Here is a 15,042-nt window from a genome sequence, read left to right as displayed (position 1 = left end):
AGAGACCGGAGATCGGCCACAGCGAGATGTCAGATGAGCAAGAGGACATCAGTCACTCCATGACCATCAACGATGAGCTGCGCCTCTACGGGATGACCAGAGATGACAAGGACGATGTTCTTTTGATTTTGATCTTTGGAAGTGGTGATGTGGTTTTAGTGCCAAGACATGACACTAATCTGCTGGGCTGCCGTGCCTTATGGCATGATACGACACTATCTGAGGGCTTTAGTGTAGTGGCTGGGCCAGAGTCTGAGCACGATGGCACTACATGGCACTGCACGATAGGGCCACAGTGCCTAAAGTGTCGTGCCTAATAGTGCCGTATCTTAGTGCTAGTGCCGTGTAGTGCCAGTGTCGCCCGTTTGGAAAACTATAACTAGGCTCAAAAGATTCGTCTCGTCAGTTTCGACCAAACTGTGCAATTAGTTTTTATTTTTGTCTATATTTAATACTTCATGCATACGTCTAAAGATTCGATGTGACGGAAAATCCAAAAAATTTTACAAAATTTAAAATTTTTTGGAAACTAAACAAGGCCTAGACACAATGCAGCCTTATAGGATTAGATATAAGTCGATGATGCTACTTATAAGCAAACCGAAGATCTTGGCCTACTGAAGAACTCATCGAGAACTCCTTTACTCCTACTCCTCATCAGTGGCGGAGCCAGGGGGTTGACAGGGGCCATGGCCCCCTCTAACATGTGTCAACAAACATTTTTATTAGTATAAATTTATAATTTTTATTTATATTAAGAGAAAAATATAACAATTTTTGTTATATATACTTATAAGTATCCTATAGTAAAATCATACTCCCTCCATTCTAAATTATAAGTCATTCTATGAATTTTAGAGAGTCCAAGCATCATAAATTTGACCAAATTTATATAATAAGATAGTAATATTTATGATATCAACTAAGTACCACTAGGTTCTTTATTAACTATATTTCCGCAGTATACCTATTTGATGACATAAATCTTTGTGATTCTTTCTTTGATTCTCTAAAATTTTTAGAATGATTTATAATTTAGGATGGAGGGAACACAAAACATAAAGAAGCACCTTAGAAAAATAGAGACGCGTCTATCAAGCTGGTTTACAAAATCATCTCAACTATTAAAGATGTGTCGTTTAACATCGGAAGAATAACACATTTGATCTTAAAATACATATAGAAAATACGAGCACCTACGTCAAGTTGATAAATAAAGCTAGACAGTCGTCGGTTATGCTTAGTTTTGACAAGTTGGATTTTTTTTGACCCTCCTATATGTAATTCCTGGCTCCTCCACTGCTCCTGATGCAATGGCGTGAGAGTTGAAAAAGATTGTGTATTGATCGAGATGAGGAAACCTATTATAACATTGGGGTCTATATTTATACTCGTGGCCGATACAATAAGTTCTAGACGCACACAACTAGATATTTTTTTAGGGAAAAAGAAAATAGTTTAAATTATACAAATTGGACTCGACGATTCTCTTTCTGGTAGACTCCAATCCCGTTACACTTAAGCTGATGCCGCCACTGACGCGGTTTTCACGATGCCCTTCCAACTTCATGATCTCCACGATCTTTTCCAAAATCTGTAAACACTTATATGGATCTACGTTTGCCTTTTCATTAATGGGCCTCAGTACACTGATGCCCTGATGTATCGATTATTCTTTGAAGTCCTCTGTTATACGACAGTACACGTGTTTTTTTTTTCAACGGTCCTTCAATCCGATAAGGGCACTCACAGCCCATGACTCTATCATAGAGTCCATAACCCTTAGACTCCATCTTAAGAAACCACACTCCCAATGCTTAGCATTTAATAGTAGTTTCTACACATTAAAATATTTATTATGCAGCAGAAAACAAGCTGATCAACTGTGGCATATCACGTGTGATCCACCCTACACACTGCAAACAATCACAAACCAATTTCAAACGAGCATCAACACATTGCAAACATTCGCATATAGTATATCATTGAATCGACAAACATAATTGACAGAACAACGATGAAAGTTTAGATATAGTCTTAGTCATCCATTACAATATATAAAGCAATAGAGAAATTTGGGTACGAGTTGAGAAGTAAATAAATAAATAATAATAGTATTTGGATAATATCAAGCCTTCCATCATCATCATCCACACAGAACTCCATGTCCATCATCCTCCAAACAGACCTGTTAAAAATAGGAATGGATTAGTAAAATAACAAGATTATACAAGTGGTTGAATTGACAAAATCTAACTGGTTAGTTACAATACAAAATCCCAATGGTTCTTCAACATGAAGGGTAGTATATATATATATACTTAAATGCATAACTCTACCTAATTTGTTCGATGCCCAAACTTTTGCCAAATATGTTCAATCAAATCAGATTGTAGTTGCCTGTGAGCTTCACGGTCACGAAGCTCGGTATTTCTCTGTAGTACCTCCTCCATTGCAGGTTCATGTGCCTGAGTGATTGTAGACTGCTGAACAGTAGATGTGGTTGCTTCCTCGTTCAAGTCAAAGGAATTGTCCTCTATATCCCTCTCGTCCTCGATTATCATGTTGTGGAGTATTATACAAGCTTTCATGATATTCTCAAGATCCCCTTGTTCATATAGACGTGCCGGACGACGCAAAATGTGAAAACGAGATTGTAAAATCCCAAATGCACATTCAACATCTTTTCTTGCCCCCTCTTGATGTTCTGCAAATAGCTTGTGCTCAGCTGATTGTGGTGCACGTATGGACTTGACAAAAACAGCCCACTCTGGGTATATTCCATCTGCAAGATAATAAGGTTGGGTATATTGCCTTCCATTCACAAAATATTGGACTTTTGGAGCTTCTCCTCTTAACAGATCGACGAACAAATCAGATTGATTCAGCACATTGATGTCATTGTTGGATCCCGCCACCCAAAAAAGCATGCCATACCCATCGGTCATGTGAAGCAACAACCTCTAGAATGATGGTTGGTACACCATGATCACCACGAGTATACTGTCCCTTCCATGCATACGGACATTTTTCCCAATGCCAATGCATACAGTCAATGCTCCCTAACATGCCAGGAAAACCACGACGCTCACCTATCTCCAACAATCGTTCAACATCTTGTACTGTGGGGCGTCTCAAGTACTCTTGACCGTATACTTCAATAATACCCTTAGCAAACATTTTCAAGCACTCCACACCAGTACTTTCTCCAATCTTCAAATACTCATCTAACTGGTCTGCAGAGCCACCATATGCTAATTGACGGATCGCTACCGTACACTTATGAATGGGTGAGAACCCGGGACGATTCAGAGCATCCAATCTCAAGGTGAAATATTCAGACCATCCACTCAAGGCCTCAACAATCTTCTCAAACAGGGGTCTCCTCATCCTAAATCTTCTACGAAACTGTGTCTCATTGAAGACTGGATTAGGAGAGAAGTAGTCATCCATTAGTTGTTGGTTGGCTCGTTCACGAGGCCTGTCAACATATCGCCTAGGACCAGATTGAGATCTTCCACCTTGTATGACATCAACAACGGCGGACTGCATTTCAGATACAAGCTGAATGGCTAAATCATCTAGAATCTCTCGCTCTTGAAGGTAGTCATCCATGGAGTAGAGATCAGCAGGGTCGATGCTGCCATCTCCATCCATGGGAGCAAAGGATGATAGCGAATAGTGGAGAGTAGATAAGAAAAGGGAATAGTGGAGAGTAGATAAGAAAGGGAAGTAGTAGCAGAAAGGGGATTCAGAAAAGAAAGCAATGACTGAACGATGTCGTGGTTGTGCTATATATAGTCACAATTGCCGTGGCTGTTATATATTCACACTTGCATGCAAATAACTAGTGGAAGGAATTCACACTTGCATGAAAAACACCTAGTGGAAGGCGTAGGAGTGCATTTCAGTTTCACTAAAAATAGTGGACATTTCAGTTTCACTAAAAATAGTGGTTTCAGTTCACATTTTTATTAAAATACCACTAGTCATAAGAATTAAAATAGCACCGATCATCAAAGGAATTAAAAACACAACTAGTCAGAACAGCACTAATCATAGGAATTAAAATAGTACTCATGGCAGGAATTAAATTACCTTTGCAGAAATTCTTTCGATGGTCACATTTGTTTGCACACACTTGCTACTGCAAAATTAATTACAAGTCCATCAGTTATTAGTTCCAAGTAATTGAAGATGACTTCTTCAGCAGTTACCATTCATACCTTAGGAAATAAAGCAAGTCTCAGGCTCTCAAGTGCCAATTTTCTCTCAGCCTTAGCATCTTCAGTAAGCTGATCAGTAGGCGCAAGCAGCAGCTGTGTGTAAGTTTCTAGCATTTTACCCTTTGTTTGTTCATGAGTTGCTTCACTGTTAAGCCTAGCTGCTTCAATTTTCTTATCAGCCAAGCTTTGCTGAATTTCAGCCATCTTTTCTAGGTCTTCCTTACTCTTTGTGGTTGCTTCAATGAACTTCTCAAATTTGCCACTAAAATCAGCCAAAGCATCAGATGACTTCTTTTTGCCATTTTGTTCTTTTTTTGCTTTCTTGTGTCCCACAGGCCTCTTTTCTCCATCTAGATCCAAATTCACCAAATGAGCTCCATTAGCCTTCGCACTCTTTTCATGTTCCTTCTTTAACCTAGCAAGATATGCTGACCACTTCTGTTGACCACGTAGTACCTTCCACATATGCTGTAGATGGAAGGCCTTACCATCATTTTGCCCAGCCCACATCTCTAATGCTTTATCAGTTAACTGATCATCACTCATCCCACTTTGCCACACTCTAGTAGCATTAACCCAAACTCCATGAAAATCAGTTAATGGTTTTTTAGAGCGATCCCAACGTATTTTCAGTTGGTTTCTGTTCCTCTTACGACTACTTTCTGCGGTCTTGTTATATTCACTGGTAACATCTGCCCAATAAGCATCTGACTTCTTGTCATTTCCATCTATTGGGTCCTTCGAACAGCGCAGCCAAGCAGAGGCCTAAAGAAACAAAACAAAAAAACAAAACATAATTAAAAAACATAATTACAAATATTTGTTAGTCTTGAAGTGTGCATGGAGATAGCTTTGTTTCAACGTACCAATCGTATGTCGTCAGGGACATTCCAAAGCAAACGCTTCGCGGTTCTAGAATCATCATCGACATTAATTGTTTGATCTTCTTGCACATCTAAATCATCCCCTTGTTCATGAGTTTCCTGTGCTGGAGAGGGAGTTCTTGTAGCACCTTGGTCAATTGGTGACACTGAAGACTGACTTATCATTCCAACACCAACCAAGTGAAAATTTTCATTTCCATTAGGATGGTTAACATATGGGTTTGACTGCAGAAAATTGGAGAACCCTCCTAGAGGGTATAACCTGCAACCATATTACAAATTGTTGTGGCTAGTATTTATTCCACACTTGCATGCAAATAACTAGTGGAAGGAATTCACACTTGCATGGAAAACAACTAGTGGAAGCCGTGGGAGTGCATTTCAGTTCAACTAAAAATAGTACTTTCAGTTCACGTACTGCACACTGCCATCCAAAAATCCTTCACAGAAGACTTACCCTTCGCTAGGAGATGACATTGGCCACCATCCACCAACAGGAGAAGCACGAACCGCAACATCTTGAGGGACACTGGTGGCTCCGGCTTGAGCTTGGTGAAAGGTCCTAATATGGCTAGAGGGGGGTGAATAGCCTATTTAAAAAATCTACAAAACTTACTAGAGCAAGAGGTTAGTAAATAACAAAGCAAAGCTTTTTGCTCTAGCTCTAAAGGGGTGTTTGCAAGCCACCTACCCCACAATTCTAGTTGCTAAGATCTCTATGCACACAAGAACTAAGTCTCTACAAGTTACACTAGAAAACTAAGCTACACAAGTCAAAGTAAGCAACTAAACTAATTACACTAGTTTGCGGTAAGTAAAGATAAGATGAGATATTTATACCGCCGTGTAGGGGATGAACCAATCACCAATATAAACAATCAAACACCGGGAGAATGTCAATCAAACACAATTGAGACACTGATTTTTCTCCCGAGGTTCACGTGCTTGCCGGCACGCTACGTCCCCGTTGTGTCGACCAACACTTGGTGGTTCGGTGGCTAAGAGGTGTAGCACGAACCTCGTCCTCACTAGGACACCACAAGAACCTACCCACAAGTGAGGTAGCTCAATGACACGAGCAATCCACTAATGTTGCCTTTGGCTCTCCGCCGAGGTAGGCACAAACCTCTCACAATCACCGGGAGATGGCCACGAACAATCACCAACTCGTGCCAATCCTCCTCCGCTGCTCCAAGCCGTCTAGGTGGCGGCAACCACCAAGAGTAACAAGAAAACCGCAGCTAGAACGATCCCCAAGTGCCACTAGATGCAATCACTCAAGCAAATGCACTTGGAATCACTCCCAATCTCACAAAGATGTATAATCTATGAAGGAGATGAGTGAGAGGTGTTTGCTTAGGCTCACAAGGATGTCAAGTATATTAGAATACAAAGAGAGAGAGCCCCAAGCCGACCAAACACGTATTTATAGCCCCTCAAACAAATAGAGCCGTTGGCTCTTTCACTGGGCGAAATACGGGGTCATCGGACGCTCTTAAAGGGGCACAGGACGCTCAACACCAGCGTCCGGTGCTCCAACGTCAGCCGCGTGTCAGAGTCTAACGGTAACCTGCAGAGCACCGGACGCTGAGCAGGTTGGCACCGGACCCGTGCGTAGAGAGCTCCGCAAACTCGCAGGGTCACCGGACGCTAGCCACCGGACGCACCCTGAGCGTCCGGTGCTCACCGGACTCACACCCAGAGAGGTCTGCAAAACGTGCGGACACCGGACTCAGACCACCGGACGCTCCAGCTTGCGTCCGGTGCCTAGCGTCCGGTGCCTAACCCTAGCTGAGCCAGGCAGCCTGCACACCGGACGCTCAGACACAGCGTCCGGTGCCTCTGAGCCAGCGTCCGGTGAGTGTTTTCACAGCGAGAAACACTCCCGCGACTTCTCCAAAATTTCCCATCGGCGCAATAGAAAATATGCACTTTATTTTCTCGAAAAGCGCCGAATCCCGCCGAACCCATCCTCTCTCTACCCTTCAAACTCCACCTCCTTCTCAAAATGTGCCAACGCCACAAAGTGTGTACCAACAAGTGCACGTGTGTTAGCAATTTCTCAAACATTTTCTTCAAAGAAGTTAAGTTAGCTCACTAGGTTCTAAATGCATGCACATGAACAAAGACACCTAGTGGCACTTGATAACCGCTTAGCCAAAGAATTCCCCTCTTTATAGTACGGCTATGTGGGGGTATAAACCCCTATACCGTTACGACTAGACTTGGGCCAGGAGGCTTGGCCCATTATGAGACAAGTACAAGGCTTGATCCGACAGTTTGGAGTTTCACGCAAGGAAACAAGATGTGGAGATCAAGCGGGATTCTAGTCGGTTAGAATAGGAATTTATATCGAACTATCTATGGCAATTGTAACCGACTAGGATTAGTTTCCAGATCTGTAACCCTGCCCTCCGGACTATATAAGGAGGGGCAAGGGACCCCCCTAGGACACATTATTCGCTCAACACAAATCAATACAATCAGACGCAGGACGTAGGTATTACGCCAACTCGGCGGCCGAACCTAGATAAAAAGCTTGCCTGTGTCTTGCGTCACCATCGAGTTCGTAGTTTGCGCACCGTCTACCGATAAACTACTACCGTGGGTATACCCCAAGGTAGACTGCCGACCAGCTTTCGTCGACAGTGGCGCGCCAAGTAGAGGGTGTGCGTACAATTTCTCTGGCGAACAAGATGGTCATAGTTCCAGCTTCCGCGGCCGTGCCTGAAGGCCTCACGTTCACCGTCGGCCAGATCACGTGGACGACGCGCGGCGCTGGTCTCACGACCACGGTTTCAAAAGGAACCCAGATCCAATCTGGGATCACGTCGGCTCCGACCACTCAGATGACGGCACCGAGCGCCCGACCACCGCTCCCGCTCTATAAGGGGAAGAAGATCGACTGCTCGGACCTTCTCCAAGCACTTGATTGCGCCGATTCCAAGCTACTTGAAGCTTCCCAACTAGTAGATGGAATCTTGCGCCAGCCTGATCAATCCGCCCCAACGGATTTTTTCAAATCCCACTGGCCAACTCGTGTCGTTACACACGAACGGCTGGGAACGTCTGTGACGATAACCTCAACTCCCTCAGGACGATCCGTCAAGCTCAAGGCTAACCCGGAGGAAGATTATCCTTGCGGTCTGAACAACTCGGCCTCTCTCTACTCACGACACATCCAATCCCTTTTCAACAAGGTGGGTTGGCTGCCAAAGGGGAACGGTCGACCTGCTCGTCACTACGTCAACATGGTGACGATCCGAGAACTACGGGACGGCCAGGCTTCCAGCACAAATTCGAGCACTGGTTCCGTCCCCACCGAAGTCATAAACTCCGAAGATGAGGACTACGACCTGGATTTGCCTTCACATCCTCCGGGCTTCTCTCGTTTCCCGGTATTCCGCCCCCCCCGGCGAGGAGACATTGTTTTCAACGTCAGCGCCGACGAGCCGGTCGTTGATGGAGAAACAGACGAGCAGAGGCAGCTCCGCGAGCAGCGTAACGCCGATCGTGCCCGACGACGCGCGGACGAGGAACGACAAATTCCGCCGCATAATCTCAGCGACGCTTTTGACATGGTCGGGGACCAGCCAGTGTACAAGACGCCAAGCGCCAACATGGCTGTCGCTATGGCTAATCTAGACCGGCTCCCTGATACTCCAGAGTGCCAGGGGGTCCGAACCAGTGTCCGGGCACACCTAATCGCCGCGATGGGACAGACAGCCACTCTGCTCAAAAGAGTCCAGGCCGTCTCCTATACAGAAGCCACCTCCGACCAGACTCACCGTAGCCGGACCTCACCGCAGCCCAGCAGGCACCACCGCAGCCGTTCCCCCGACAACCATCGAAAAGATTCACGGCGTGACGACGGCGGTCGGGATGCTGGCGGCCACCGCGAGCAGAATCGCGGGCGTGGTCAAGAAGTAAACCAGCACAGGGATCTTTGGTATAACATCCCTCCCAAAGACGCCCGGGACCGCATCAACAGGCGCGCCACGGAGAGAGCAGTCCACGAAAACGTGCGCCGTATCGAGTATGATGCAACGCACGGCCCCCCGGGCCTGAGACAGTTCTCCTCACACCTACGCCAGGTCGTGTGGCCCCGCAATTTCAAGCTCGAGAAACTCAAAAAATACGATGGCAAGGAAAATCCAGAGAACTAGATCACTCTCTACGAAATCACCGTCCAATCAGCAGCAGGAGACAAGCACGTCATGGCCAACTACTTCCCAGTAGTCCTCGACCAGGCTGGTCATCAGTGGCTCCTTGGCCTGCCCGAGGACTCCTTCGATCTTGGGAAGAGCTACGTCAGGCTTTCATCGACAACTTCATCGCCACATGCGAGCAGCCTAGAAACAAGTACGACCTTGAAAGGATAAGAGACAGGAAAAATGAACCTCTACGCGATTACATCCGACGATTCTCGGATATGCGCCTTAAGATCCCGAAGATTTCCCACGACGAGGTCATCTCTGCCTTCATCAAAGGCCTGCATTTCCATGAAGCACTGAGGAACAAGCTGTTGCGCAAAAGGCCAACAACAATGGCCGAGCTCCTTGCCACGGCTAAAAATTACGCCGATGCCGACGACGCTGAAAAACTAATCCGGGACGATGCGAGAGGTCCCGACCAGCCTCCTCGGCGAGATGACAATCGCGGTCGTTTCGACAACAGGAACCACCGCCGCCCCGACAACCGTGATCAAAGAGAAGGCTGGGATAGGCGGCGCGACAATCGCGACGATTTCAGAGGAAAGCGCCCCCGTGACCACGACCACGAAGTGAATACGGTCAAGCGTCCCAACGGGCGGCGGGACTACCAAGAAGACTACAACAAAACGTTGAAGGGACCGTGTCAACTGCACCCAAAGTCCAATCATACCATGGAAGAGTGCCACGTCCTCAAAAACAACTATATGCGGCGGGCCGCCCAAGACGACTCCGCCAAGAAAAATGGAAAACGAGACGGGCACGGCCACGAAGACGAGGACAAGGACCAAGATAGGGACCCACGACACCAATATGTCAGTCTCACCGACGTGGTCCACTCCATCTTCGGGGGCAAGGTCTCCATCGAATCTAAGCGAGAAAGAAAGCTATTAAAAAGAGCCTGCCTCAACATAGACAGCACGGACGGCCTGATCGCAGACCCGAAATTTCCCCCGTGGTCGCACAGGGAGATCTCCTTCAGCAGGAAGGATCAGTGGGCCGCTATCCCAGAGCCAGGTCGTTTCCCTCTAATCCTGGACCCTTGCATCAACAGCATCAGATTCGAGCGCGTGCTCGTGGATGGAGGAAGCTCCATTGACATCCTCTTCCGCAACAGCCTGCCCGCTCTCAAGATATCTCTGGCACAACTAAAACCCTACGATGCTCAATTCTGGGGAGTCTTGCCAGGACAGAGTTCAGTGCCCCTTGGACAGATAACATTGCCTGTCCAATTCGGCACGCCCGACCACTTTCGGACAGAGTTCGTCAACTTCGTGGTCGCCGACTTCGATGGGACCTATCACGCCATACTAGGCCGACCATCGCTGACAAAATTCATGGCGGTCCCGCATTACTCATACCTGGTCCTCAAAATGCCTACGGAGAAGGGCGTCTTGACCGTCAGAGGCAACGTCTACACTGCATATACTTGCGAGGAAGACAGCTTCAAGATCACCGAAGCAATTGATCTCTCAATCCGGATGGCAGAAACAGCAACCCAAGCCGCAGCTACCTCCAGATCAGCTCCAACTACCTGAGCAGGAGACCGCTAGGAAGAATTCAAAATCCAAGGAGCATAAAGAAGTACAACTGGTCGACGGCAGCCCCGAGAAGACGGCCCTCATCGGGGTCAATCTGGACCCCAAATAGGAAGACGCGCTCGTCAGGTTTCTAAGGGACAACGTGAGCGTTTTCGCATGGAAACCCGCAGACATGCCCGGCGTCCCACGAAACCTGATCGAGCACTCCTTAAACGTCTCGAAGACCGCAAGACCAATCAAGCAAAAGCTGCGATGGTTCGCTCGTGACAAAAAGGAGGCTATTAGGACAGAAATAACACGGCTTCTAGCAGCCGGATTCATAAAAGAAGTGTATCACCCCGATTGGCTTGCCAATCCGGTTCTTGTACGCAAAAAGAATAATGAATGGAGAATGTGCGTTGATTACACCGATCTCAATAAACACTATCCTAAAGATCCTTTTGGTCTCCCTCGCATCGACGAGGTGGTCGACTCAACGGTCGGATGCGAACTCCTCTCTTTTCTCGACTGCTACTCTGGTTATCACCAGATCTCGCTAAAGGAAGACGATTAGATAAAAACATCTTTCATTACTCCTTTCGGTGCATATTGCTACACGACCATGTCATTCGGACTCAAAAATGCCGGAGCCACCTATCAACGGGCCATCCAGCAGTGCCTCCACGACGAGATTCGTGATGACCTCGTCGAGGCCTATGTAGACGACGTAGTCGTCAAAACAAGGGATGCAAGCACCCTAATCGACAACTTAGACCGAACCTTTAAGGCGCTAAACAGGTACAAGTGGAAGCTTAACCCCAAAAAGTGCATCTTTGGCGTCCCTTCCGGTCTACTACTCGGCAACGTCGTGAGCCGCGATGGCATACGGCCGAATCCTTCAAAAGTAAAAGCAGTACTCGACATGCGACCACCCAAAAATGTCAAGGATATTCAGAAGCTCACTGGATGTATGGCCGCACTCAGCCGCTTCATCTCAAGACTAGGAGAAAAAGGCCTCCCTTTCTTCAAACTCTTGAAGGCATCGGAAAAGTTCTCTTGGACAGAGGAAGCCGACGCTGCGTTTACCCAGCTTAAGACGTTCCTCACTTCCCCGCCTGTTCTCACAGCGCCTCAGCCCAATGAAGACCTACTCCTTTACATTGCTGCAATCGACAGGGTTGTTTCCACGGCAATAGTGGTCGAGCGAGACGAGCCAGGCCATGTCTACAAGGTCCAGCGACCCGTTTACTTCATAAGCGAAGTCCTAAACGAGTCCAAGGCCAGATATCCACAAATATAGAAGCTCATATATGCCATTCTAATAACGTCGAGAAAGCTAAAGCACTACTTCGACGGCCATCGAGTCTTGGTAACCACCAGTTTCCCTCTTGGGGACATTCTGCGCAATAAAGACGCCAACGGCAGAATAGTAAAATGGGCAATGGAATTATGCCCATTCTCCCTGGAATTCCAGAGCCGCACCACAGTCAAGTCTCATGCCCTGGTCGATTTCATTGCAGAGTGGACAGATCTCAACGAGCCTCCCGTTCCCGATGTCTCCGACCACTGGTCGATGTTCTTCGACGGGTCCTTGAACATCAACGGCGCCGGCGCGGGGATTCTTTTCGTGTCGCCAAACAAGGATAAACTGCGTTACGTCCTTAGGATCCTTTTTCTGGCGTCAAACAATGTCGCCGAATACGAAGCATGCCTGCATGGCATCCGACTAGCCGTTGAGTTGGGAATCAAACGCCTCTATGTCTATGGCGACTCCGCTTTGGTTATCAACCAGCTCAACAAAGAATGGGACGCGACCCACGAAAAGATGGATCTCTACTGCAAAGAAATTCGCAAGTGGGAGACCAACTTCTACGGCATAGAATACATCCACATGGTTCGGGATAAGAACCAAGCAGCAGATGCGCTGTCAAAGCTAGGGTCATCTCGGGCCCAGATCCCACGGGGTGTTTTCGTCCAAGATATCCATGAGCCAAGTGTGGGCTCCGGCCTGGTCGAAAAGCAACCTACGGAAACAATGCTCATAGACGATGCCACCCCGGCAACCAGTGGCCGTGATTGGCGCACCCCGTTCATCAGATATATATCGGACGGGTCAGGCTTTCAGGACAAAACAGAGAACGAGCGCTTCATTTGACGATCAAAGAATTACATACTGGTGGACGGCAAACTTATGTGAAAAAACGCAAGTTCTGAAGTGCTGCTCAAATGCATATCCCAAGATGATGGCATCAAGCTCCTAGAGGACATACATGCCGGATCCTGCGGCAATCATGCTGCATCCAGAACGCTGGTCGGGAAAGCTTTCCGGGCAGGTTTTTATTGGCCAACCGCGGTCAGCGACGCAGAAAAACTGGTCCGACATTGTGAGGGATGTCAGTTCTTTGCTAAAAGGACTCACGTACCTGCTCACGAGATTCAAACCATCCCGTCATCCTGGCCTTTCGCCTGCTGGGGGTTCGACATGATCAGGCCATTTAAACCGGCCCCTGGCAACTTCAAGTTCGTTTTCGTGTTAATCGACAAGTTCTCAAAATGGATCGAATACATGCCATTGGTTAAAGCAACATCCGAGAAGGCTGTGGAGTTCCTCAATAAAATCATACACAGATTCGGGATCCCACACAGTATAATCACCGACCTGGGTACTCAGTTCACTGGCACCACATTTTGGGACTTCTGTGATGACAGGGGCATAGTCATAAAATGCGTGTCAGTAGCTCACCCATGGGCAAATGGTCAGGTCGAGCGCGCGAACGGAATGATCATTGACGCCCTAAAGAAAAGGTTGTACACCGAGAACGATAGAGCACCTGGTCGATGGATGAAAGAGTTGCCAGCTGTGGTCTGGGGTCTCCGAACTCAGACTAGTCGGAACACGGGAGTGTCACCCTACTTCATGGTTTACAGCACCGAGGCCGTCCTACCGTCTGATATAACCTTCGGTTCCCTCAGAATTGAAAACTTCGACCAGTCAACAGCCGACAACGCCAGGGATCTTGAAATCAATTGCATGGAGGAAAAGCGTCTAAACTCTTGTCTCCGAACAGCAAAGTACCTTGCGGCAGTCAGGCGGTACCATAACAGGAACATCAAGGACCGTTCTTTCATGGTCGGTGATCTGGTGCTCAGGTGGAAAACAAGCCAGGAGGGCATGCACAAGCTATCCACTCCCTGGGAAGGACCCTTCATTGTCGCCGAAGTCACACGACCCACATCCTACAGATTGGCATATCCAGACGGAACACGTGTGCCTAACTCTTGGCACATAGACAGACTGCGCCGATTTTATCCATAAGTTCTAGTAACTTTTGCTTGTAAATCCCTTATATAGCTGTCAATAATAAAAGTTTTTCTTTTTGGCTATACTTTGTTTACACGCAGAGCTCGGAAAGTCTTCTGCGACGGAAGCTCTTAGCAACTACGAATCAAACACAGTGGCACGTCACTCAGATAATCGTACAGCGCTCAAAATAACAGTCATGACAAAAGCCAACTTTATTACAAACTTTACATACAAAGTTTACAATAAATACCCTGACGGGCGGACACTAGTCTACTCCTACAGACTACCCTACTGGCCTACTGCTCGGGCTGATCACCCGCCTGGCCTTGCTGCCCGGACGAAGGGGCCGGGGCCACCGGCGCTTGGCTGGTCAAGACCGCAGGCGTCGACCGCCCATCTCCCGCAATAGACGCACCAGACAGCTCCCTGGCCAACCTGTCTGAGCCCGGCTGGTCGGGGGGAGTGGCCGTTCCGCATAGATTGATGTCGCCGATCACCATCGACGACAAGTCCAGCAGACCACCCCAAAGCTCGTCCGCCTCCTGCGGGCCCACCTCCTTAGGATACCCCTTCTCCAGCCTGGTCAAGTCGACCAGAGGGTAGTGGGCGCGCACCATGCTGAGGATATGCGCGCCAGCAAACTCCCCGGCGTCCTTCACGAACTGCTGGAGCCAGTCCCACGCCCGTTGTGCCTTTTCAACTGGCGTCAATTTCGGCGCGCGGGGCTGGCTCTCCGGGAGCTCGGGACTGATCAAGTCCAGGACCGGGGCCACTCCTTTCCAGATCCTACAACAATTAACCTTCCAGGAGTCCCGATCCTTGACCAGCTCATCCAGGTGCTTCTTGGTGTTCACTTTGAGCACTGCAAATCGAGAAAGATGTTAGTTTCAACATATC

At 47.6% G+C, this 15,042-nt stretch overlaps 2 protein-coding genes across 2 annotated transcripts; both read right to left on the bottom strand.

Moving 5' to 3' along the window:
• On the bottom strand, positions 2,147–3,657 carry LOC8075096. Its single transcript, XM_002439208.2, has 3 exons — positions 3,093–3,657; positions 2,445–2,785; positions 2,147–2,188 (listed from the first exon to the last, which is right to left on the bottom strand). Exons 1-3 carry the CDS (start codon positions 3,655–3,657, stop codon positions 2,147–2,149), a joined length of 948 nt encoding a protein of 315 aa, XP_002439253.2.
• Positions 4,221–5,587, bottom strand: LOC8068210 (glutathione S-transferase T3). The gene is made up of 3 exons (XM_002439207.2): positions 5,568–5,587; positions 5,093–5,372; positions 4,221–4,991 (listed from the first exon to the last, which is right to left on the bottom strand). The coding sequence occupies exons 1-3, from the start codon at positions 5,585–5,587 to the stop codon at positions 4,221–4,223; spliced, it is 1,071 nt and encodes a 356-aa protein (XP_002439252.2).

Source organism: Sorghum bicolor, chromosome 9, assembly GCF_000003195.3.
Source record: "Sorghum bicolor cultivar BTx623 chromosome 9, Sorghum_bicolor_NCBIv3, whole genome shotgun sequence".
NCBI lineage: Eukaryota > Viridiplantae > Streptophyta > Magnoliopsida > Poales > Poaceae > Sorghum > Sorghum bicolor.
The sequence above is the reverse complement of the archived record's forward strand: the minus strand, read 5'-3'. Positions and strand labels throughout refer to the sequence as shown.

Bases quoted from the DNA above. Each gene is read 5' to 3' on its own strand.
- LOC8068210 (XM_002439207.2), bottom strand. From the start codon at position 5,587: ATGTCATCTCCTAGCGAAGG. The intron at 5,373-5,567 runs GTAAGTCTTCTG...ATATGGTTGCAG, and splicing joins ATGTCATCTCCTAGCGAAGG to GTTATACCCTCTAGGAGGGT. The intron at 4,992-5,092 runs GTACGTTGAAAC...TTGTTTCTTTAG, and splicing joins TCCCTGACGACATACGATTG to GCCTCTGCTTGGCTGCGCTG.
- LOC8075096 (XM_002439208.2), bottom strand. From the start codon at position 3,657: ATGGATGGAGATGGCAGCATCGACCCTGCTGATCTCTACTCCATGGAT. The intron at 2,786-3,092 runs GTGAGCGTCGTG...ATTATCTTGCAG, and splicing joins TGAACGATTGTTGGAGATAG to ATGGAATATACCCAGAGTGG. The intron at 2,189-2,444 runs GTACTACAGAGA...TATTTTTAACAG, and splicing joins ATGAACCTGCAATGGAGGAG to GTCTGTTTGGAGGATGATGG.